The sequence below is a fragment of the Micropterus salmoides genome, unplaced genomic scaffold, assembly GCF_014851395.1.
Source record: "Micropterus salmoides isolate LMB-PRFRI ecotype aquatic unplaced genomic scaffold, ASM1485139v1 Ms_hic_scaffold_16, whole genome shotgun sequence".
Lineage (NCBI taxonomy): Eukaryota > Metazoa > Chordata > Actinopteri > Centrarchiformes > Centrarchidae > Micropterus > Micropterus salmoides.
This window is the reverse complement of record NW_024040707.1, coordinates 5,632,735-5,656,298: the sequence shown is the minus strand read 5'-3', so window position 1 is coordinate 5,656,298 and position 23,564 is coordinate 5,632,735. Positions and strand designations below refer to the sequence as shown.

Sequence of the window (23,564 nt, the reverse complement as noted above, 5' to 3'; positions counted from 1 at the left end):
TCATGATTTCTTCATTTTCGTTCCTCTCCTCCCCCTATAGATTCCATTTTCTCTCTGAGGAGAATAGCTTTGGTCTTGCAGTGATTGGATACTGCAGCCCTCCCACCTGAACACATGAAAGCTTGATACATCAGTTTAAGAGCTGCCTCAGTAGCTGCTGAGTCCTTCCACCGCTACTTTTAATATTTTACCACCAAATCACATACCTTAATTCTCCACTAAGAAACAAGCTTTCTGTATGAGACATGATAAAGATATGATAATGCAATTATACTGCTACAGTTGTGTAATTATCTTCACCATGGTGCATCGCTGTTCAGTACAATTACTAATATCTTTAATTGCATGGGTTACTGATAAGGTAATGATATGTAAAATTAAATTGTCACATGTCATTACCGCATGTTAATGATAACACTTATCAACCTTTGAAGTACAGGGCATCATTAGGATAACTATTCAAATCCTTTACTTGAGTGAAAGCAACACTTTAGTCAAGGCAGCATTGAACTGTAGGAGGATCCCTCTGTTAAATACATATCTGATGATAATAATGACATTAGGTAAAACAATAATTGGGTATATAAGCCAAGCCTTTACAAAAGTTTCTTAAAAGAAATGACAGGGGGTGGGCAAAGACAATAATTAGTTAAACTGAAACTGCGGAGTGGTGGGGGAAGGGGATTATGGTAGTAATGTTTACTCACTACCATTGACGACAACATTGCCCAGCAACATTTGCTCTCAAAGTTGCTCCGTGTATCATCATTTTAAGATTATTGTGGTGTCCTAGCTCAGTCCATCCACTCAGTACAACAGACAGCCTTTCAGAAAGGCTGCCTCCATCTCGGCCGACCCTAGGCAGATGTATAGGGTCTCTAGGCTCAGGAGCTCCTGATCTCAAGGCTCCTTCATCACTATGGTAATTGCTGCCATTAACCATGAACTATTTAGTCCACCTTTTATTGTTGCACTTTGTACATATCTACTTGCACTTTTTTGCTGCACCAGAATTGCCCTCCGGGGACAATAAAGACATATTGAATTAAACTATGAGGCAGCCATTTAAACTTACAATGCTAATAATTAAGTATTAACTAACAAACTAAGTATAGCTGAGGTTGATGGGAATGTCATTATTGTTTTAAGTAAAATATTTACCCACTGATGGAGGTAGGATGTCAGTGGTTCTCCAAAGTGAATTCATTCTCAGTGGGACATACATGTATGACCAAATTTCATGGCAATCCATCCAATAGTTATTCAGATATTTCAGTGTGGACCAAAGTGTGGACTGACCAACTGATTGATATTGGCATGCTGCTAGCATGGCTAAAAAGAACATTTTAAGACATCTGGGAACATGTAATGCATTTATGATTGAATACCGGTTTTTAACTTCTGATTAGTGTAAGCTTTAATATCTGTCTATTTTTAGTAACTTTTATTTTATTCTATTACTACATGGCTCAGAAAGATGCTTCACTGTTTTGTTGTTTTATACAATGACAATAAAGAGACTTGAACTTGAACTGCTCAGTACAACCACTGTCAACTACTCCACCACTCAATTGCCTTTCTGTAATATTTTCTGGGCTACAAATCACTATATCCCTTTTCAGAGGTAAGAGGTATTTGAACTGTTGTCTGTTGTCATCCTCTCTATTTTATTTTTTTCTGGCTTGTTTCTCCCCTATGCTGTGTTTTTTAAAAGAGAAGGACACATTGTATTGTCAGATTTATGCTTAGAGCAGGTGGCTGAAGTTGTTATTCAGACTGGAGATAAAATGAAAGTTTTCAGTGGGAGACAGAGAACAGACAGAAATAGAAAAAAGAGACAGGATTGTATTAGGTTTGTTCATGGACGTCAGGCATGCACACAATAAGCCTGAAGCCAGTTGTGTATATGTGAACTTATCCACACATAAAGTGTATCTTTGAGGCTTCGAGCTGTGTTAGCTTCTTTAGAACCTGGCTGATAAATGGCTGTGACAGTAGCTGAGCTTGGCTTTATCCTTGTTTACCTGCTCTTGCATGAAAACCTTGCAGTGCCAGATGGACCTTTATAGGCACTGCCCTGCATATTGTTCCAACTCATTTAACAGTTCTCTAAAGTATTGTATCGATTGTATTTTATAGTATTCTCCATAGATGTTCTCAAATATTGTATTGGAGACTGAGGTTGTGAAAAGTAGTCAGGCTTTGTGGGACAAGATTTTTATTTTAAAGCCTCTGTGTGATCGCGTTCTAACACAGTGGCAGTGCAAGACAACATAGTGATTGAGTATTTTGCAGCCTTGGAAGTTTGAGTTTTTTGAGTGCTTTCTAGTCAACCATCAAGTTTGAGAGCTCTGACAACCAATGACTAACCTCATCAACAATTCTTAAAAGCAGAGGTTACTCCAATCAGAATGAGCCAATTTCAAAATAAAAGCTGATGTGATGTGATGTGGCCTATACAACCTGTTAAGGGTTGAGATTTTGTTCTTGCAGGTCACAGGATCTAAATTATTTTAGTCTTTGTGGTTGATGCCTGTCTCTTGCGGATTAAGGAATATGTTCTGCCTCAGGGCTGTTTCCACTAACTGAGTAAATATCCTGAAAAGGTAAAGGAAAATCTGGTTGTGTCAGCAGGGGAGGGGGCACAAAACTCTATTACACACACAAATGCATGCACACGCACACACACACACACACACACACACACACACACACACTATGAATGGTATTTATCAGTGTAAATGGGTCATTTGTTCAGTTTTGTTCCATCACACTTTTTTGCTGGGTTTTTTATTTAGACAATTTCTCTTAAATGTTTCATTACTTTGGTTCAATTGGACAGAAAGGCTCATTTAATGGAGCTCTCAAATAATTAAAGCAGTAGCAATCTATTTTGGTTCATGCATGTGCAACGGTGCAAAGTTGAAGACAGGCTAGGCGAAGTGGATTATAGATCAAAGGGTATGATGATAAAGAAATACACTCTCAACCAGTCACTGGTCTCATCACTCTGATACAGCTGTTCCAATCACAGAGACAAATGACAACAAAAGCTTAACAAATAAAGAAATGGCTTCTCCAAGAAATCATCTGGATGGTGCAGACCATCACAATGTGAACACACGGGACCACAAATCTGCACCCAGAGGCATATGGTGTTTTTTTTTTTTATTTAATTTGTACAATAATGATTGAAATAAATAATAAAAAACTAGTTTGGTGAATCAATTAATATGATCTCATCAATCTGAAGCTATTTCATTCATTGTACTGTATTTCACATTGGAAACTGGTTACACCATAGTTAAAATGTGACACTACAGCGTTTGCATCATATTGCATTTCAAGACTAAAACAAAAGGAGGAAAGAAGGCAGTTCTATCTCACACAGGCTCTGCCCTCTATGGATACTACCTCCTCCCATCACACTCAATGAAATTTTTATTGTGCGTGTAGCCGACCAATAGGACTTCGCTACCGATACGTGCATGAGGTGTAAATAGCAGTGTCTCTACTGCCTCCGCATCCTTTTTTCTTCAGCAAATGGCAAAACCGCTCACTGAATTCACCACCTCCACTAATGGAGTCACCGCTTCTAGCAATGAGAAGCAAGGAGACCCACGTCTTGCCCGGACGAATCCAGCACATCCCTGGCCAGCTGACCTGCTAGTTACACTGGCAGAACCCCCCCCGGTCTTATGTTCCACAAACCATTGTTTTACACGTGCAGCTTGTATACACTACGGTAAGGCTTTTGTGAAAGTGGAAACAATTTTTGGAGTAAAACATCTTACATTCCTCAAAGCCCTAACTCCTCACATGAGGCTGGCCCCACAGCCTCGTGTTCAAGAGGCCACTGCTCTACAACATGTGCTCTTTGTGTACACTGTGGTGATGCTATAAATATGCTGGAAAAATGCTGCTATAAATATTACTGTTAAACAGTTTTTTAAATAACATATTACATTCCTCAAAGAGCTAACTCCCCACCTCTAACCCCTTACCATCAGAGCAAAGCTGTATTAAACACGCCACTGCATCCCGGCATGTTCACCGACCCCACACCGTTCCCATGGCCAGAACCGAGGGAGACGGTGGTGGGGCCTGGTTGTCACTAGCCAGACTACCTGGCCCGCGCTATGGTCTGCTTCCACGACATGACAGTCAAGAAACAAGCTGCTCTTACCGTGGAAGCAGCATAATGCAGCAGCCTGAACATACTCTGCATTCCCAGCACACTCACGAGGATTTGCATGAGCCTGTTGCTAGCTCACTGGCAGTGCAAGTGTGTTACACAAAAAGACATGCCACGCTGATGACTTCTCTTCTCCCGAGTGGTCCCAGCGCAGCTAGGCTGGCTCACTATCGCCGGAGGGAGACAACCAAAGCCACGTCTCAGCGAGAGATCAGGAGAGATCTCTCGCTGCTTCGGTTGGTTTGGTTTCTTCCACGAGCGGTTCACTGCCCCGTTACTGCTTCACATGCCAGCTGTGGTGAGTTCAAGGCCTTTTTCGATTGTGGCCCCCTTGGAAAAAAGAGTCACAAAAAAAATCAACCTGATGACAAAGGGAGAGAGGCTGATGCACACCGCCAGACCTCCTCCCGCCATTATATGTCCAACATACCATTGGTATGATAATGTTTCATGTGCTGCTGCTGTGACGGCAACACAATGCAGTAGTGCGAGGTAACTCTCCATTCCCAGCGTGCACACGACAGTGTCCACAGGCACGCTGCTACCTCACCGACAATGCATGTGTGTTCCACAAACACATACACCGCACTGCCAACATCTGTTAGACCGAACCGGCGCAATGCTCAGCTGACTAGCCGTGACGTCCCAACGAACACAGCTCGCTGCAGGGGAGAGAAGAATACCCCGTCCTGACATGGCTTCACTTGGCAGCTCGGCACCATATAACTTTTTATATATGTCTGATCTATTAGTAAGTTTTTGATTTAGGCATAAAACTTCTTGCTTAAAGTAAGATTGCAAACATTGTTGTAGGAGAAAACATATGAGTGTGGGAGCAGGAGCCAACAATACAAAATTTTATATAAGTACTCAAACAGCGTAGCTTGTGTGTTTCTGAAAACTGCAGCACTGACAGACATCTTTTCAACAGCACAGACATGTTGCCAGGAAACACACTTCCTACAAGTCTTTTGGATAGATTAGTCAGCGCATATATTAGTGACAGCAGGGTGGCTGCTGATTATAACCTCCTTCCTGCCACTGTGTCCTTGGGCAGGGCTTTTGACCCCAATTACTGAGAGCTGCGTGCCATGACTTTCCCTGCAGCTGTCAGGTTATGAAGCCGCTCTGTCCCTTCTCTGTTTGTTTAGAGGAGACAGAGGGAGAAGAGGAATGGAAGTAGAGTGAACCTTTATTATCCCTGAATGTCAATTTGTTGTAGCAGTCACATACAAACACAAATGATAAACAAACAGCTACAGGACAAGGCCAACAAATTGTACATACACAGGAAGCAGAGGAGAGCAGATATGAAGAGGTTGAGATTCAAATGTAAATGAAACGATAAAGATGACAATGGGACGGACATGAGAATAAAATAAAAATGAAATGAAAAAGAGAGAGATGTGACTGAAAAGGAATGGGCACGTAAATGAGTGTAGATAAAATGAGAATGGAGATGAGAATGACACGAAAAAGATCAGAGATGAGAATGAATGAGATTACAGTGAGATGTAAATTAAATGAAGGAGAAGGGAATAAAATGAAAAGGAAAAATATATAAATTAAGTGAAGGGGAGAGAGGAAGGCAAAAGGAAAATGAGCAGAAGGAAGGACGAAGATCTGCAAATAGCAAGTAAATAGAAAAAGCAGGAGAGCAGAGATAACTTACAGAGCAGCTCAGCTGTAGAGTAGACTAATAAAAATGATTATAGGATTAGGCTGTAGCTGCAGGCTGAGACTGGATCAATATCTTACCACTAGACCTCTTGTTCCTCTGCTAGCTACAACATATTACTCGATTTAACTGCAAAATAGTGTGCTATGTGTGGGCATCTGGAAAATCACTGACCGTTTCAGTTTGTAATTTTATTTCTGTTTAGCATCAACATAAATATGAAAAGCAAAATAGTTTTTCTGTGTTCCTCTTCCAATACTTCAGTATTCAGTATTATTTATGTGTATTAATTCTCACAAGATTACACAATAACATTACAAATGTATTGATCCACAAATAACATATAACACCGCAACAAAGACTATATATAAATAAGCACTAGGAGAACATCTTAAGAAAAAATGTGTTTAAAGGATGGATTTAAAAGGGGTAACTGCCAGATTTGATAAGAGCAAGAAGAGCTGTCAGAGGTTCTCAGGCCTCGATCAGGCTCAGATGGTTGAAAATCAATAAACAAACAAACAAAAAACCTGACCATGCAAATCTTTAAAAAGCAGTAGCAAAATCCATTTTTGAAATTGACAGGCAGCCAGTGAAGGGCAGAAAGAATTGGAATAACAAGATGTCCTCTCTTGGAGCGTGTTTGCAGTCTGGCAGCTGCGTTCTGCACTAGTTACAGTTAGAAGGTAATTTGCTTGCTAGGAAAAAGGAAAGCTAGTTACAGTATGCCTGGAGGGATTAAAAAACATTGATGAATTATGCAGGTCTGTGGATGAAAGAAAATAACTGATCTTGGTGATGTTAGTTAGTTGGATTACATATGACTTTGGAAATTTGAGAATCAAACTACATGTTTTGCACAAACTGCACGAAAAATGTGTTTCTAACTTCAAGTTATTAGACAAACCTTTGTGTTGAGTCATTACACCTGAAGAAGTTTGTTCATCCAACAAAGATAAAGATAAGATTAATGGACCCAATACAGTATCTCACAAAAGTGAGTACACCCCTCACTTTTTTGTAAATATCTGATTATATCTTTTCATGTGACAACACTGAAGAAATGAAAAAGCTTGTGTATTAGTGTAAATTAAATTTGCTGTCCCTGCATGGTATGGTTCACATACCATAGATGCACACTGCACGAGGAAGTACAGACTAGCAAGAAGTTTGGACATGGCAGGTTTTGCTTGACTCCTTCTTGTAACTGGCTCCTTAGGTCAGCCAACAGCTCCAATATGGCATGGCTGGAGAGGCTAACACGCACGTGTTAGATGTTCCGCAGTCATGCCAAATATATTGACATGAATGGAAAAAACCCTTCATATCAATTCATGGCATGAATGTTAATACAACTGTATTGCCTAAGCTTCAAGGAAAATACAAAAAAACCCGATTCAATTCATATAGTTCATCAAATAAATAAAATTTAATAATTTTATTTATATATAGTGGATATAGAATATATATCTAATATTTAATACTTTCATTACAGCTATGTCTCCTTCTCGCAGCGATAACAGCAGCCATTTCTGCGCAACACTTTTGCAGTGTTACGTATTAAATACAGATACTGTTTCACTCACATTAAATTTCTTTTAGGCTTGTTAGATCACATTACGTGTAGTAAATAAATGTATTTGCATGTTACCCTCCCATTACTTTTCACAATAAAATTGAAAGGCCTCAAATTACTTCCATATTCATTAAGGCAAAAGTAGTAAATGAACAACAGATGTTATCTTGCACTTTTGAAAGATGTCATTCTCCGTGGACACCGTTAGTGGGTCAGCAAACATGTTAATTTGCTGGTGATTTGAAGTTTGCACACGTTTTTACTCACGCAAATCTTTATTAAATCTGGCCCTAAGAGAATTACAAAGTCAGCCTGCGATCACCTGAAAGATATATCAAGGATTAAAGGACTTACAGTATGTCTCAGCAGTGTTTGGAAAAAACGTATCCATGTGTTTATCTTCAGTCGACTCGACTACCGTAATAATGTCTTTACAGGTCTCCCTACAAAAAAATCGATCAGACAGCTGCAGCTGATTCAGAACACTGCTGCTTGAGTCCTCAGTAAGGCAAAAAAGGGGATCACATGACTCCAGTTCTGAGGTCTGGCTCCCTGCCTATCATAGAATTGATTTTAAAACAATTTTGAGAGGAAGTAAAATAAAATAAAATGAAAAAAGGACAGTCACATTGCTACAAATCATGTACGTATGACGTATTCAGAATGAAAGTGGCCCAATTTAGAACTACAAATGTCAGTCAATGTGGCTATAATTAAAAAGACCTCCCTCTCTCTCTCTCTCTCTCTCTCTCTCTCTCTCTCTCTCTCTCTCTCTCTCTCTCTCTCTCTCCCCCTTAGTGTGTTCAGTATGAGGGGAATGTAAGACAGTGCTGAGAAATGACAGACAAGAGTTCAGTCAGGGCAGCAGCAAGTGTGGCTGCAGGCCGACAGGGGACCTGATATCCTCCCAGCATGCCAGCTGGCACACTTGGTGTAGTTCAGGTGAACTGACTCGTAGCAGCTTAAGGCAGGTCTGTACACACTGCTGACACACGGGACAGAGCAGGGGAACTGCATCTGAAGACACTGGTTCCACCTTTAATGTATCCCAGTCTGTATCTTTTTATAAAGAGATCGAGCCCAATATTCAGACTGCATGGACATTACTCAGTCTGAAGTAATCTTGAAGTCAATAACAAGAAAGACATTTTGAATGCATTTCATACCTCATTTGCATTACATGCATGCATGCTGTGTATGCATACACGTGCATCCTTGGGCACGTGCAAGTGAGGCGTGGGTTGTATCATGGTATTATGGTATACCATGGTATTTAGAAATCCAGTCAAAAACACAGATGCTCCTCTTTCTATTAAACTGATATGGAGATGCTATATGTATAGAGCACTGACCTGTTGTACAGCAGCTTGCAAAAGTATTCATACCCCTTGAACTTTTCCACATCTTTTCACATTACAACCACAAACATAAATGTATTTTATTGGGATTTAATGTGATAGACCAAAAAACAAAAATGGTGTATAATTGTGAAGTGGAAGGAAAATGATAAATGGTTTTATATTATGTTCCCAAATAAAAATATGAAAAGTGTGGCATACAAAAGCATTCAGTCCCCTTTACTCCAATACCCCTAAATTAAATCCAGTGCTACAAATTGCCTTCAGACCTACCTAATTAGTAAATAGAATACATCAGTGTGCAATCTAATCTCAGTATTAATGCAACTGTTCTGTCCTCAGAGGCTTGTCAGAGAACATTAATAAACAACAGCACCATGAAGCCCAATGAACACACCAGACAGATCATGGATAAAGTTTTGAAGATGTTTAAAGCAGGGTTAGGTTATAAAAGTATCCCAAGCTTTGAGCACTGTTCAATCCATCCGAAAATGGAAAGAACATGGCACAACTGCCAACGTATCACATAATGGCCGGCCACCTAAACTTATAGGCCGGGCAAGGAGAGCATTGATCAGAGAAGCAGCACTCTGGAGGAGCTGCAGAGATACATAGCTTAGGTGGGAGAATCTGTCCACGGGACAACTATAAGTCATGCAATCCACAAATCTGGCCTTTAAGGAGGAGTGGCAAGAGGAAAGCCGTTGTCGAAAAGAAGCCATAAAGAGTCCAGTTTGTGATTTACCAAAAGCCATGTGGAGGACTCAGCAAGCATGTGGAAGAAGGTGCTCTGGTCAGATGAGACCAAAATTTATGTTTTTGGCCTAAACGCAAGACACTATGTGTGGCGGAAAACTAACACTGCACATCCCCCTGAATACACCATCCCCACTGGGAAACATGGGGGTGGCAGCATCATGCTGTGGGGGATGATTTTCTTCAGCAGGGACACGGAAGCTGGTCAGAGTTGATGGGAAGATGGATGGAGCCAAATACAGGGAAATCTAGGAAGAAAACATGTTAGACTTGAGACTGGGGCAGAGGTTCACCTTCCAGCAGGACAATAACCCTAAACATACAGCCAGAGCTACAATGGAATGGTTTAGATTATTGATATGTAATGCCCGCTGTGTCATTGGGACATACAGCAAGAATCTATGGAAGAAGGGCTTGTTTCCTATGTATTCATAGAATAATGATTCTATGGGCCTTAAGTATTTGCACAGCAATACTAGTCTGAGTAGGCTAATTGCATATACAACACACAGCATTATAGGCTAAACAATGTCATACATGCTACAATGACTTCTATCACAAGCAGCTCAGCTACAGTCATATTTTCCCCTGGTGAAATGTCAGGAAGGTGTGAAGGTATCAAAAAGTAGATACCGCCCAAGCCTAGTGCAAGTAGAGCAAAAAAATATAAACACAGCAAGGACTTCCTCATCAAAGCATTGCTCCATATATCACTAGGGCAGTGGTTCTCAACCTTTTTTTGGGCCAGCGCCTCCCTATCCATTATCCAGGTCCCTTACCGCCCCCCATCAAAAAAGATTTTAGCTATTTGGTAAATTTGGTCTATTTGGTCTATTTATTTTATTTTATTGTTGTTACTATTGTTATTAAAAACGTGACAAACAACAATTTCATGACTTTCTCAGGGAACAAATAAGCCATATGAATAATAATTATATTTAATTAAAGGGGCTATATGTAAGTCATTGCCAATAATTATTGTCAATGGGCTCAAAACTCACTTAGAAATGAAGCACACTCCGGTGCTTGCATCAGCCACTATTCTGTTTTTTAATGTGAGGTCTCCGGGTCGGATTCAGCCCTCTGCATGCTCCCGAGCCTCTATCAGACTACAGCGACAACACGGCAGCTAACGACATGCAGTCCACTAACACCACAAAACAACCGGCTCACAGCAAAACACAGGCTCCACGTAAGGATACAAAACAACAATAAAGGTTTATGTGCTGAAGCCCATCAGACCAAACAGATTGAGATGATGTCGAGTAAGAACAAAGTGAGCATTAGTAAAGCTGGAGAAACAGAGAAAGTCACGTTAGCTTGCAGGCTAACGGCGGGCAGTTGCTAATGTTATCCGGTGCAAAGTTACATGCTTTCCACATTACTTCACCAACTAAAGCCACCCATGTCACTATCCTGTGTATTACCACTGTTGATTTAGCCTGCAAGAAATGATGTAACGGCAAAAAGCAAATGTGGAGCGATTTGTTTACTAAAGGTAGCCTATAGGGATGCAGCCAGCTAACAGTAGCTCGGACCTGCCGCTGTGTTCTTCATAACATTCAGTTTATGTTTATTGTGGTTTTACCAATACTCAGATACACAGCTTCTCCACCTCTCAGTCGCTGTAACTAACGTGACCCACATAATATACTATACTGCAACAAAACGGTCACAACAGAGGAAGAGCCATCCACTATCACTAGTTACAGTAAAGTTACTTACTGTGGTCTAAGTGTTATAAAGTGTGACACAATCTCATTATAATATCAATTCCAGCTCACTAACCGTTTCATTATCATCCAATACATGTAGCTGTGCTGACATTGCTGAGCCTCCGGTGACAGATTCACAGATAGTAAAGAAGTTTAACGTTATTGAAAAGCAGTAGGTGTGCTAACGATGTAGCTCGTCGGCTAAATGCAGTAAATGTAACATTATCATGTAACAAGCATGGATTAGCTCAACCTGCAGCTGATAAAACTATTACTGTAATGTTGCAGTGGGAGTTCACCTGTGTTTCCAGCTCTGTTCTCCCTGTCTGTCTATAGCCGCTGTCACTCTGCCTTTTTTTGGGAGTATTGAGAACGATATGCGGCTTGCTGCGCTGAATGAAAGGTAACTTACGGCGCCGGTGTTGATCTGCCTCTGAGACGGGAACGTTGAAGTAACAGAGCCTGAACCTATGGTTCTGAACATGTCTGGAGAAAAGCCTGCATGCTGGTGTTCCTGCGTTTATTGTGGTATTTCTGTATGAAAGTGGTCGTGTTTTAGATTATGCTCCCTCATGACTTAAAGCGATCACGCGTAAACACACACCTGGTTGCAATCCTAGAACCGCACCGCTAGTGGCCGCTGGAACCTCCATAATGCCCCTATATTTTTTGTAGACCATTTTCATGAATGGGTAACTTAATAACAGGGGGGTATGGGAGTCCTTCCCCAGAACATTTTGAGCATTAAAGACTTAATTTCCTGCATTCTGGTAAAAAATTGTGCTCCAATTTCTGCCTTTTCTGCACCAATTTATGGTGGAAATGTTTATTCATATAAAGAGAAACACAAAATTCAGGTGCCAGGTAAAAACTCTAAATAAAAAATATAGCAGTCAATACACATGATTTAGTCTTCCCTCCTCTTTTGAGTCCCCTTTAAATGTGATTGTGGCACCTCAATGAGAAATTAATTGATTTTAATTCAGTTAATAGCTCTTGGGCTTTCATAGGCTAGCTCCTCTGTTTTAACTCTGTTTTAAAATATGGGAGAAAAACGGGAGGGTTGATAGGTAGCCTATGCAACATGTGATCAGGCAGAGATCTCAACACAAATCCACACAGTTTAACGTCAGCAGCTCGGATAAAGTGCAGCTCACAGTCCCAAACAGAGCAATATGGCGCCTGAGTTTTTAACGTTAGGCTACATTTTTTAAAATTGAAACTCTACATGTCAGGTTATTGCTTGGGCACAAACTGAATGCGATTCCCAGCGCGATGTGGATCCACTTGATCTAGTGTCGCTCAGGTGCTGGATGCTAAGATGCCTTCAGGGGAAGTCCGACAGCGGAATATCCCCCTTGTTTATGTGTAAACACTGCGATAGAAAGGCGTTCACGGATATTACTCAGAGAAATTAAAGCTTTTAATAGAAAGACAATTTTCCACAGTAATATCAAGAAAGAGAGCGGGTGAAATCTTTGACTTCCCGTTCCCATGAAGGCAGCACGGAGCTGCAAGAAGCTGACAGAAACACAAAAGAGAAAAGTTAAAGAGACAAGCCTCGCAGTGGAGTACTCCTAAACTGGCAGCTGTTGCAGACCACAGGTTTTTGCAAGTAGCTGAAGGTTTAAACTTTTATTTTTGTGAATATTTGCTGTAAACTCACTTTTAAACTTTCACAAAATGCCACCCAAAAGCAGCTCAGCGCCCACCTTCCAAAAATATTGCTTCCAGTGCCCCCTGTCTTCCCCCGAACGCCCCCTGGGGGGCGGTACCGCCACTGTTGAGAAACACTAACATAGGGTGACCAATTTGGGACAGTCCCAAATTATGAGCAGTTGACCCGACTCCAGTCTTATTTGTCCCGAAAATTACACTAAAGCTGTAATATTGGCATATTAAAACATTAAATAGTAATCACTCTGAAACATTCTTTTGGTGTTGCCCACAGATGGACATTGTTCTGACTCTCGATTGACTACAGTAGGAACTGCAGGGTATCAGGGACATAGTGTCAACAATGTTGTTATAGTTGAGTTGTGTGTACTCTTTCGAAATTTTTGTTTACTAGTGTATGAAGCCTCGGAGAAGTAGAGACCGGATGTACGTGTTGCACAGACAGATGTGACACTGCACTGATAAAATTAATTAAATTAAATTAACTGTATATATAACAGAATATGATTCACACATGTTATATACAATACAGTCATTGTGTTTTTTCCTTATGGCACACAGCTGACTCCATGAACATAAATGATACATTTTACCGTTGAGTTTTGACTTTTACGTGTTATGGTTTTGACTGTTCATTGACACTGAGTGTAATGTACTTGATTCCACGCCCACACCCAACTACCCTGTCCCGAATTTCACCAATTCTCATCTGGTTACCCTATCACCAGAAGTGGTCAAAAACTTCACTGCATACCTTTTAAATAAGCAGTAATACACAGCAAGGTGTCATGTTTATTACAAAAAAGAAATATTTTATAATTTTATAATAATATTTTGGGCAAAGAAATAAACCAAAAGACACAACTTGCTCTTGCCTCTGCAAAATCAGTAGGGCTGTCCCAGAATCGTCAAGTCCTGCCTATAGTCGACTGATAGTCGAATCATGAGTTTTTGTGCGCAGTGATTGCGAGCGGGGGGGAAATTTCAGCTAAACGGAGACTTTTTGTAGACCATTTTCTCTCTCTCGCCTGTCATTCACCAGTCTTGTGTGAGTTTTGTGTGCATGCCCTGCTGCCGACAACTGCACGCATACCTTTTAAATAAGCAGTAAAATCAGACGTTGAGCACCCCCATAATGCCAAAACGGCACGATCCTTGTTTCGCTGCGAAGCTTCGTCTGTGAGATTGACCGTTGCACTATTGGTGGTCAGCCCTATACAGGTGCTGGTCATATAATTAGAATATCATGAAAAAGTTGATTTATTTCAGTAATTCCATTCAAAAAGTGAAACTTGTATAATGTATACATTCATTCCACACAGACTGATATATTTCAAGTGTTCATTCCTTTTAATTTTGATGATTATAACTGACAACTAATGAAAACCCCAAAATCAGTATCTCAGAAAATTAGAATATTGTGAAAATGTTCAATATTGAAGACACCTGGTGCCACACTCCAATCAGCTAATTAACTCAAAACCCCTGCAAAGGCCTTTAAATGATCTCTCAGTCTAGTTCTGTAGGCTACACTATCATGGGGAAGACTGCTGACTTGACAGCTGTCCAAAAGATGACCATTGACACCTTGCACAAGGAGGGCAAGACACAAAAGGTCATTGCTAAAGAGGCTGGCTGTTCACAGAGCTCTGTGTCCAAGCACATTAATAGAGAGGCGAAGGGAAGGAAAAGATGTGGTAGAAAAAAAGTGTACAAGCAATAGGGATAACCGCACCCTGGAGAGGATTGTGAAACAAAACCCATTCAAAAATGTGGGGGAGATTCACAAAGAGTGGACTGCAGCTGGAGTCAGTGCTTCAAGAACCACCACGCACAGACGTATGCAAGACATGGGTTTCAGCTGTCGCATTCCTTGTGTCAAGCCACTCTTGAACAAGACACAGCGCTTTATGGAGATGCAGATTTCATTTTCCAACAGGACTTGGCACCTGTACACAGTGCCAAAGCTACCAGTACCTGGTTTAAGGACCATGGTATCCCTGTTCTTAATTGGCCAGCAAACTTGCCTGACCTTAACCCTATAGAAAATCTATGGGGTATTGTGAGAGGAATATGCGATATGCCAGACCCAACAATGCAGAAGAGCTGAAGGCCACTATCAGAGCAACCTGGGCTCTCATAACACCTGAGCAGTGCCACAGACTGATGGACTCCATGCGACGCCGCATTGCTGCAGTAATTCAGGCAAAAGGAGCCCCAACTAAGTATTGAGTGCTGTACATGCTCATACTTTTCATGTTCATACTTTTCAGTTGGCCAACATTTCTAAAAATCATTTTTTGTATTGGTCTTTTAGTAATATTCTAATTTTCAGAGAGATACTGAATTTGGGATTTTCATTAGTTGTTAGTTCTGATCATCACAATTAAATGAAATAAACATTTGAAATATGTCAGTCTGTATGTAATGAATGAATGTAATATCCAAGTTTCACTTTTTGAATTGAATTACTGAAATAAATCAACTTCTAATTATATGACCAGCACCTGTAAAATAGTGAATTCAGAGTAACAGTTTTATCCCCAGATTCTTGGATTAAAGTCTTGGTGATCTGTTACCAGACTGTACCAACATCCTTTTATCTACTGCGTATGATATACATGAGACTTTAAGATGGTGGCATTAGAAAAAGTGAGACAAGAAAATATAAGGTAGACAAATACTGAGGTAAGGTTTCAATTAAACAAAAAACAGAAGTAATTGTTTTTGGAGATACAGAAAAACAATTAAAAATCTGTGATGAACTTCAATTGCAATGATAAAAGCCACAAACCAAGCCCGCAATCAGATTTGAATTTCAACAGCCACATTGAAAAGTCAGCCTTCTATCACCTGAAGAATATGTCAAGGATTAAAGGACTTATGGCTCAGCAGGATTTGGAAAAATCCATTTATCTTCAATCAACTTGACTACTGTAACGGTGTCTTTACAGGTCTCTTTGATTCAGAACGCTGCTGCTCAAGTCCTTACTAAGACCGCAAAAGTGGATCACATCTTTCCAGTTCTGAAGGCTTTCTGTCTGTCAAAGAATTGATTCCTGCTATGGTTTTATAAAGCACTGAATGGTTTAGAGCCAAAAGACATTTCTGATCTTCGGCTACCTTATGAACCATCCAGACCTCTCTGGTCATCTGAGACAGGTCTCCTGTCTGTCCCCAGAGTCAAAAGTAAAAATGAAGGTCTGCTGAAACTCTTCATTCTTTTAAAGAAATACTGAAGATTTCTCTTTTTGCTGCTGCCTTTAATTAAATCAAATGTGAGGCTTTTGATTCATATCTTACACTGTACTGTACACTTTAATCTTGTTATTAATTGTTATTGTTCTTTTATTGTATTTAAATGTTTTTTAAATCACTCAATGCTTCTTTTATGTTTTATGTAAAGCACTTTGAATTGTCTTGCTGTTGAAATATGCTATACAAATAAGAGAAAAAGAAAAAGAAAGAAAATTGACAGAAAGGGGAAGAGATTAACATACAGATGGATTTTCAAGGCGAGTTTTGGTGAATGTGATGAAATGAGTCCCCAGCTATATTTGGATAAGGATGTTCTAATATGAATGAAACTGTTCTATCTTTATAAGATCAAAGTAAATTTAACATTTAACAATTTAACATCTGTGATTTCTATTATCAAGAAGCTGTGAAGATATGTGGAAGTCACGCTGTCATGCCAGTACAGTCACTGAAAAGGCTTCATCTGTAGCCTGAAAGCTCATTGTTCTTTATTGAAAACCTCATCTATAGTGACATTTTTAATCCTTCATGGTTATACTTAATTAATTATAAATAATCCCTTTTTAGCAGGGATAACCCTATTATTTCTGGTTAAAGATGATGAAACATGTATTTGGCACAAAAAAACTGGTAGCACTATACATTACAGCTTTGCAATAACGATGTAGTAGTGGGGTAACAGTTTGATAATAAAGAGGTAATAATCAAGTAATACCATGTCATTACCAAAGTAAAATCCAGGCAATATGTTTTATATCAACAATGGATATATCTGAGTAATATTAGACTGTTATTTATGTAACACATTTAAAGATAGCAATGACTAGTAGTCGTTAGTTCAAGCCATTATCTAAATAGTTGTTTATGATATTAAGTTTGAGGTTGTTTTTCTATAACTAACCAAGGAAAAACTGGTCAACTAAAAGTCTTCTCATTGACTAATGGTTTTGTATACTATTAGCAGGCGGTGCTAGTAATAAGGTAATATTGGGTAATAACCAGATAATACTGAGGTAATATAGGTTGATGTTTTCACAGTATTAAAGGCTTCCATCAGGGTAATACCTTCAAAATCACATAGCAATACTTGGTAAAATTGGTAATTGCCGTATTATAATCCTGAAATGCATCCTCCCTTATGTTCCAAACATTCCCTTTTGGTTCAAGGAAACTGTACAAATAATATGTTTCATGTTGTGATGTGTTACCTGGAAACACTTTCAGTGTAGTTTCTGTGTAATATGCTAAAGTTCCTGTTTTCTTTTTAATTTCATGGTAATATTCTTTACTTCCACAATGTAGTGTGGTGCGTATCTGTTTTTTGGTGTCAGTTTACTTCCTGCCAACTGTACACTATTCCTAACCTACCTTCGCCTCCATGATTAGTTATCACCTTACAGTGCTTTTTCATCCTTAAATTAGTTACTTTGCTTTTCACAGGGAGCTTTGTACATATTGTTAATAGTATTTACCACTTGTTTTTCTATATAGTGTGCTTAATCATTTTGATAATCACCTCAGTCTTAGATTACCATTAAGTGACGTTAACTGGTCACTTGGTGTAGTAATATTTTCATGGCTAACTAAAGTTATGGCTCGTTTTTATACTTGGTGCTTGTAAGAATCTAAAAAAGAGCCAAAGCATTTACTGCATTTATTCCGATGTGATACATCGGCATTAGCTCGCCTGCCTGCTTTTCCGTAACTAACATTACTATTTGGGTATCTTTCACCGGAGGCTCAGCAACGTCAACACAGCTAAATTTATAGGGTAATGAAATGGTTAGTGAGCTAGACTAAATATTATAAATGAATCAGAATCAGAATCAGCTTTATTGCCAGGTATGAGTACACACAAGGAATTTGACTTTGGATTGAACAGTGCTCACGATGTGCTTACTTACAATAATACAATAACACAATAATACAGTAATAAAATCAAACACAGGCTACAGTGTAGAGAACACATATATACACACAATAAACAAAAACGAAATAGATTGAGACAATAGTGCAATAGTGCAATGAGCAGAGTGTAAACTGTTATCATTATTATTATTATGTACATGTGTGGGTGAGATATACAGGTGCACATACACATACAAGCATATATTTTTGGATAAACAACATGTAGTGTACACAGTGCAAAGGATGCTGGAATACACTTTATAACAGAGATGGTAAGTAACATTATTGTAGTGAATGGGTCTTCCTCTGTGTTGTTGTCCTGCACAGTTATTTTACATTATTGAATATTATGTGTGTCACATAAGTTACAGAGACTGAGACTGAATAGTTGAGTTAAGATTAGATGGACTGAGTCGAAGCTTCGCAGAGAAACAAGGGTTGTGCCATTTTGGCGATATGGGGGTGCTCAAAAAGTTAAAATACAGCCTGTGACGGACCACCTTCACTACGGTTGAGTATGCGCTGTGACTGCCATACCAATGAGCCTGGCTCTTTGGCGTTGCGGTCAAGTTGCATTTTTGGTACCTTGTAGACCCAGGTTTAAATCTGGCTGGGGTGACTGCTCGTCACATATGGTGTAAGAAGTGGGATGGCTTGCCATAAAATTGTCGGAGGCGTACCACAGAGATGGGTGAAGCTAGTGTTCCTCTTCTGCCACTACCTACACATGGGTGAAGCACTAGTGGGTGGGGGCACCCTGAGATTGGAGAAGTACAATTCGCGGGACTTGTGACGGACGCCTGTATGCGTGAAGTGCAATGGGGCGTCTCCTGAAGGGGAGGACAGTGTGACGGCTGTTCCGCCAGTGTATGAATGTGTGTGAATGATAGTTTCTGTTTGAGCACTTAGGCTCAGTGTATAAATGAAAAGTGAAAGTGCAGATGTAGTGTAAAAGTGCTTTGAGTGGTCGAAAAGACTAGAAAGGCTATACAAACATGGAAAGGAGCATTTACATTTAAATAAACATGTAAAAAGAATAAAACTTTCACTAAAAGTGCGTAAATAAATCTAAAATTGTAACCCTAACTCTGGGTCGTCAGTGCGTATGTGTATGCGTAGCATGTAGGTAGTGGCAGAAGAGCCGTGTTGTCCGCACTTCGCGGGACTTTCGGATAATTTATCACTGTTGATGAACCACACAGAGTATTTTATCATTTTTAAATAGCTGGCTACAAGAAATAGACCCGCGAGGAACCGTGACGCAGTTTTTGGCAGCATGACATGCACACTAAACTCTGCACAAGACCAGTGAATGCCAGGCAGAGAGAGAGAGAGAGAGAGAGAGAGAGAGAGAGAGAGAGAGAGAGAGAGAGAGAGAGAGAGAGAGAGAGAGAAGGGTCTTCAAAAACCTCTTTTTAGCTGGAAAATTTGAAGTTCAATGAATAGAGACTGCCGCTCTGCAGCTTCTCAAGATTAAAGCTACTATATGTAACCCCCCATCCCGGATCGCAATCACCGCTCTCAAAAACACACATGACTCGACCAGCAGTCAACTATAGGCAGGACTTGACGATTCTGATTCGACTATATAAATCCTTAGTCAGGGACTGACCAAAAGGTAATGTTTTGAACATAGGGGAGGATACATTTCAGCAGAATTTCCTCGTTATTTATTTGGTAATTACATGGTATTAATAATAGGTACCTCTTCATTATCAAACTATTACCTCCCTATTACCATGTTATCACCGAGCTATAATGTAAAGTGCTACCGAATTTTTGGATAACTTAAATTTATGCATTATGAAGGACGTGGCCACTTTGAGTGACAGGTGGGTGACCTCTCAGAATAGGCGCAAGGTGAATCAGGTGAATCATCAATAAGGCAGATGGCGACAGCCGGAGCCGCCGGGAGCTCCCTGAATTGAGATTTACAGCGGCTGTTGGAAACAACGTCCATGTTTTATACACTTTATGATTGCACCTTATGAAAGTCTTTGTGCACTTGTTACCGTAGAAACTATGCAGATTCTTTTTGCCTTTTTAGGAGAAGAGCAGCCATCTGTGAGCTGTAACTCCAACAGCACATTTGTCAAGATATCCAAAGTTGCCAGCACGATCAGATCACACACACACACACACACACACACACACAGACAGACACTATTATCATCACTCTCATATGACCCTAAAAGGCAAATACACTGCTTTGAAAAACACACACTCACAACTTATTATGTGTAGAGTAAGATATGTACACCACAATTTTCCAATAATATTAGACTATAAATCTGTGTGTGTGTGCACGTGTGTGTCCTTAACTGAAATATGTGAATGCCTGAGAGAGATGAACTACCCCCCCACACACACACACACAGTGTATAAAGCAGAAGGACCCAGCTGGATCCACTCAGCAGAAACTGATAAGCAGCTATAAGAAGAGAATTGAAAATAGTCTATTTAAAACTGAGAATGAAGCTCCTGTTATCAATCAGGTGTTATCAGGTATCAAAGACACAGAGTAGAGAGAGAAAGAGAGAGAGAGACTGTGATGAAGAGTCAAACTTTCCAACAGTTACATCCAGCAGGCAGTTGCACCAGCTTTGCTCAAATGTAGCTGTAGCCCTTTTCATATGTAATGTTGGTGACTTTATATCTCTGCTAAAGTAATGGCTCTTTGTCGTTCAGACATAGGTGTCCATTACACACATGCTGGTTTTGCATTTATTCAGACATGACAGGAGACTTACAAAAAGAGACACAATGCTTGCCCTCTCCTCCTTTTGGAGGTGCAACAATCAGAAAGAAGACATAGTTGTCAAGCATAGATATTACACCCTTATCATGAAGGTTTGATGTTAAGGTGGCAGAAGGAGTGGCAAAAAGGGGGGTAAAGACAGATTTTATTATTCTGTTGTACCAGTTCTGTTCAATTAACATAAAATCAACTTAATCTTTGGATTTACAATTACAATAGCTAGTCTAAATGCCCCACTGTGACGGAGCAAAATGAGAAGTGTCTTTGTAGTTTATGGGAGCTGCAAGTTGTTAAAGGAGACGTATTATACTGCATTTCCAGCCCTACATTGTAGTTCTGTGACTCCTGTATGGCAGCTTTGCATGATTCAAAGTTCAAAAAATTTTCTAACCTATAGTGGCACTTCATGTAGGCCATCATTTCAGCCTCTGTCTGAAACAAGCTGTAGATGCTCCTGTCCCTTTGAGACCCCCCCCCTCTCCAAAGTACTAAATAAATACTTTTACCTCATTATTTGAAGATTTGGTCATGTTTAACATGAACATCTGACACTGTAACATTATAAATATGCCAGAAAATGACCCTGGCCTTCTTGCTGGTATGCGTGTGAATGTAGGTTTTCAGTTCATTTCCCCTTTTTGGTGTGTCTGCTGTGTGCTTGGTGTGTTTTGGTTTGTGTCTGTCTCTGTGTTTCTGCTCTCTCCCTCATGCTCTGAGGCTGCTGGTGGGCGCGGTCGCCAGTGCTCCAATCTACTCACCTGAGGCACATCACGTCAACCAAGCACACCTGTTCCACATCCTACAATCTACTCACTTTTAAACGCCAGACCAACCTTTCAGTCCCCGCCGGATCGTTGTACCACATGCCAGCCAACCTTTGTCCTGAACTTTTGAGTCTAGTCTGTTTTCTGAGGAACTGAGAGTAACGTGTGTTTTCCCTGTCTTGATCGCAGATACCAGCCTGGACCCCGGACTCGGATATCTCACCAGCACCACAAGACCCAGAGCACTGGAATTCATCCAATCTCCACCGCTGTTGCACTTGTCTTGAAAATAAACCTCCTTAAACTGAACTTAACTCTGGTTTGCGTTCTTTGCGTTGGAGTTCTGTCCCTCTGTCCTGACAGAAAATATGAAAAAGTAGGTCCCTTTTAATAAACCCGACTCATTCTTCCTTCTACTCACAAGAGGTGGAAACGTATAATTCAAAACTCGGAAGCTAGTTAAAGCAAATTATTTATAGGCTAATTAAATACTGATATAATGTTCTTACTAGCCATTTGTAAATTTTACAAGATCTCTTATGTCTGAATGTGTAATTTAATAACTGTGATCTCAGTAGTGTTTTTATTAACAATACCGATAGCTGCATCTGATGTCTGATACATCATTAACAAAACGTTTTCTAAATTTGGTCTCCATAAGATGACAATTTATGGTTGAGAAAAATATATTTACAACCACTGTTTAGTCAATTAATTAATTCTCAGAAGCTGGGATCCTACGCATTGGGCCCACAGTTCAACAAATTTGAATGTCTGTTACATGTATTAGCGCAGCAGCATCTGCCATAAAAACACTGGAAGAGGCATGTGTAAAAATGGTCTGATTGCAACTCAAGGCTGGGCTCAGTGTGGGTTAGAAAGTAAGACTGGTTTTAATTTGGAAGCACCTGGATGGAATCTGCTTTCTTTGTATAATATTCCTGTGAAACTGAGTAACTATAATTAACTATAAATAACTGCTAATAGCTGATTGAATCCAGTTGCATTGTATCCATTTGTATTTTCCTCATTCAGTTAATCTCAGTCAAAACATAACAGCTGGTGACTCATGATGTTATCTCATTGGTCTATCAACATAACCTCTGCTGATTGGTTCACATTAGACGAAAGAGATCAAGAGCTGGAAAAATTTCTACTTTGGTAGATATAAATGTACACCTGCAGTGTGAAAGTTCCTAACTCATGTGAAGTATGGCAGGCAGCTGGTTAGAAATCTTACTTTTTTGATGGAAAATAAAAAGCAAAAGGAGCATGGTGCCTATGCCTCAGATGCTGTGCAATAAAAGCAATAAAAACTGGGACAACAACAACACTTCTAAATAGGTTCACTCACATAACACTTCCCAAAGCAATCTCTTGAAATACAGCTTGAAGCTATTTTCTCCACACTAACAACTTTTTCAACAGCAGATAATGAAATATACCTGTAAAAGCTGTTGCACTGTTACACAACTGTGCAATGTACAGGTCAGTATATGCATACGTGTGTGTGTGTGTGTGTGTGTGTGTGTGAGTGAATTACTTACTGTTGTGCTCTGGTTCCACCTCTACATTTCCCAAGACCATTGCCGGGACGCCAAAGGCAGATGCCAACACCCACACACAGATATTCACCACCTGAAGACATGATAATATGATGGTGAATTACATATACAACTTTTTTTTTTTAAATGACTCATACAGATAGAATGGTAACAGGAATAGAAAATGAATCATTTAATAACCCCTTTCTCTACAAATGTGAAATGACAACTGGCATCACAGTTACACAAGAAGTACAAAGGTTTCTATAAGTGCAGTGAGTCTATTGTAAACACTGAAATTCACTTGTAAAAAAAGATAAATGATTATTTGATTTCTTTTATTCAGCTGCACATCAGTGAGCGATTGCAACAATTAC

The 23,564-nt window shown here is 39.8% G+C and overlaps 1 protein-coding gene across 1 annotated transcript in view; it reads right to left on the bottom strand.

The window, feature by feature from the left end:
- oprl1 (opiate receptor-like 1) overlaps positions 1-23,564 on the bottom strand; it is a 114,218-nt gene that overhangs the window by 13,501 nt on the left and 77,153 nt on the right. Inside the window, exon 5 of the mRNA XM_038723792.1 lies at positions 23,191-23,281. Within this exon, the coding sequence (XP_038579720.1) occupies positions 23,191-23,281 (91 nt within the window). The remainder of the gene's footprint in view (positions 1-23,190; positions 23,282-23,564) is intronic.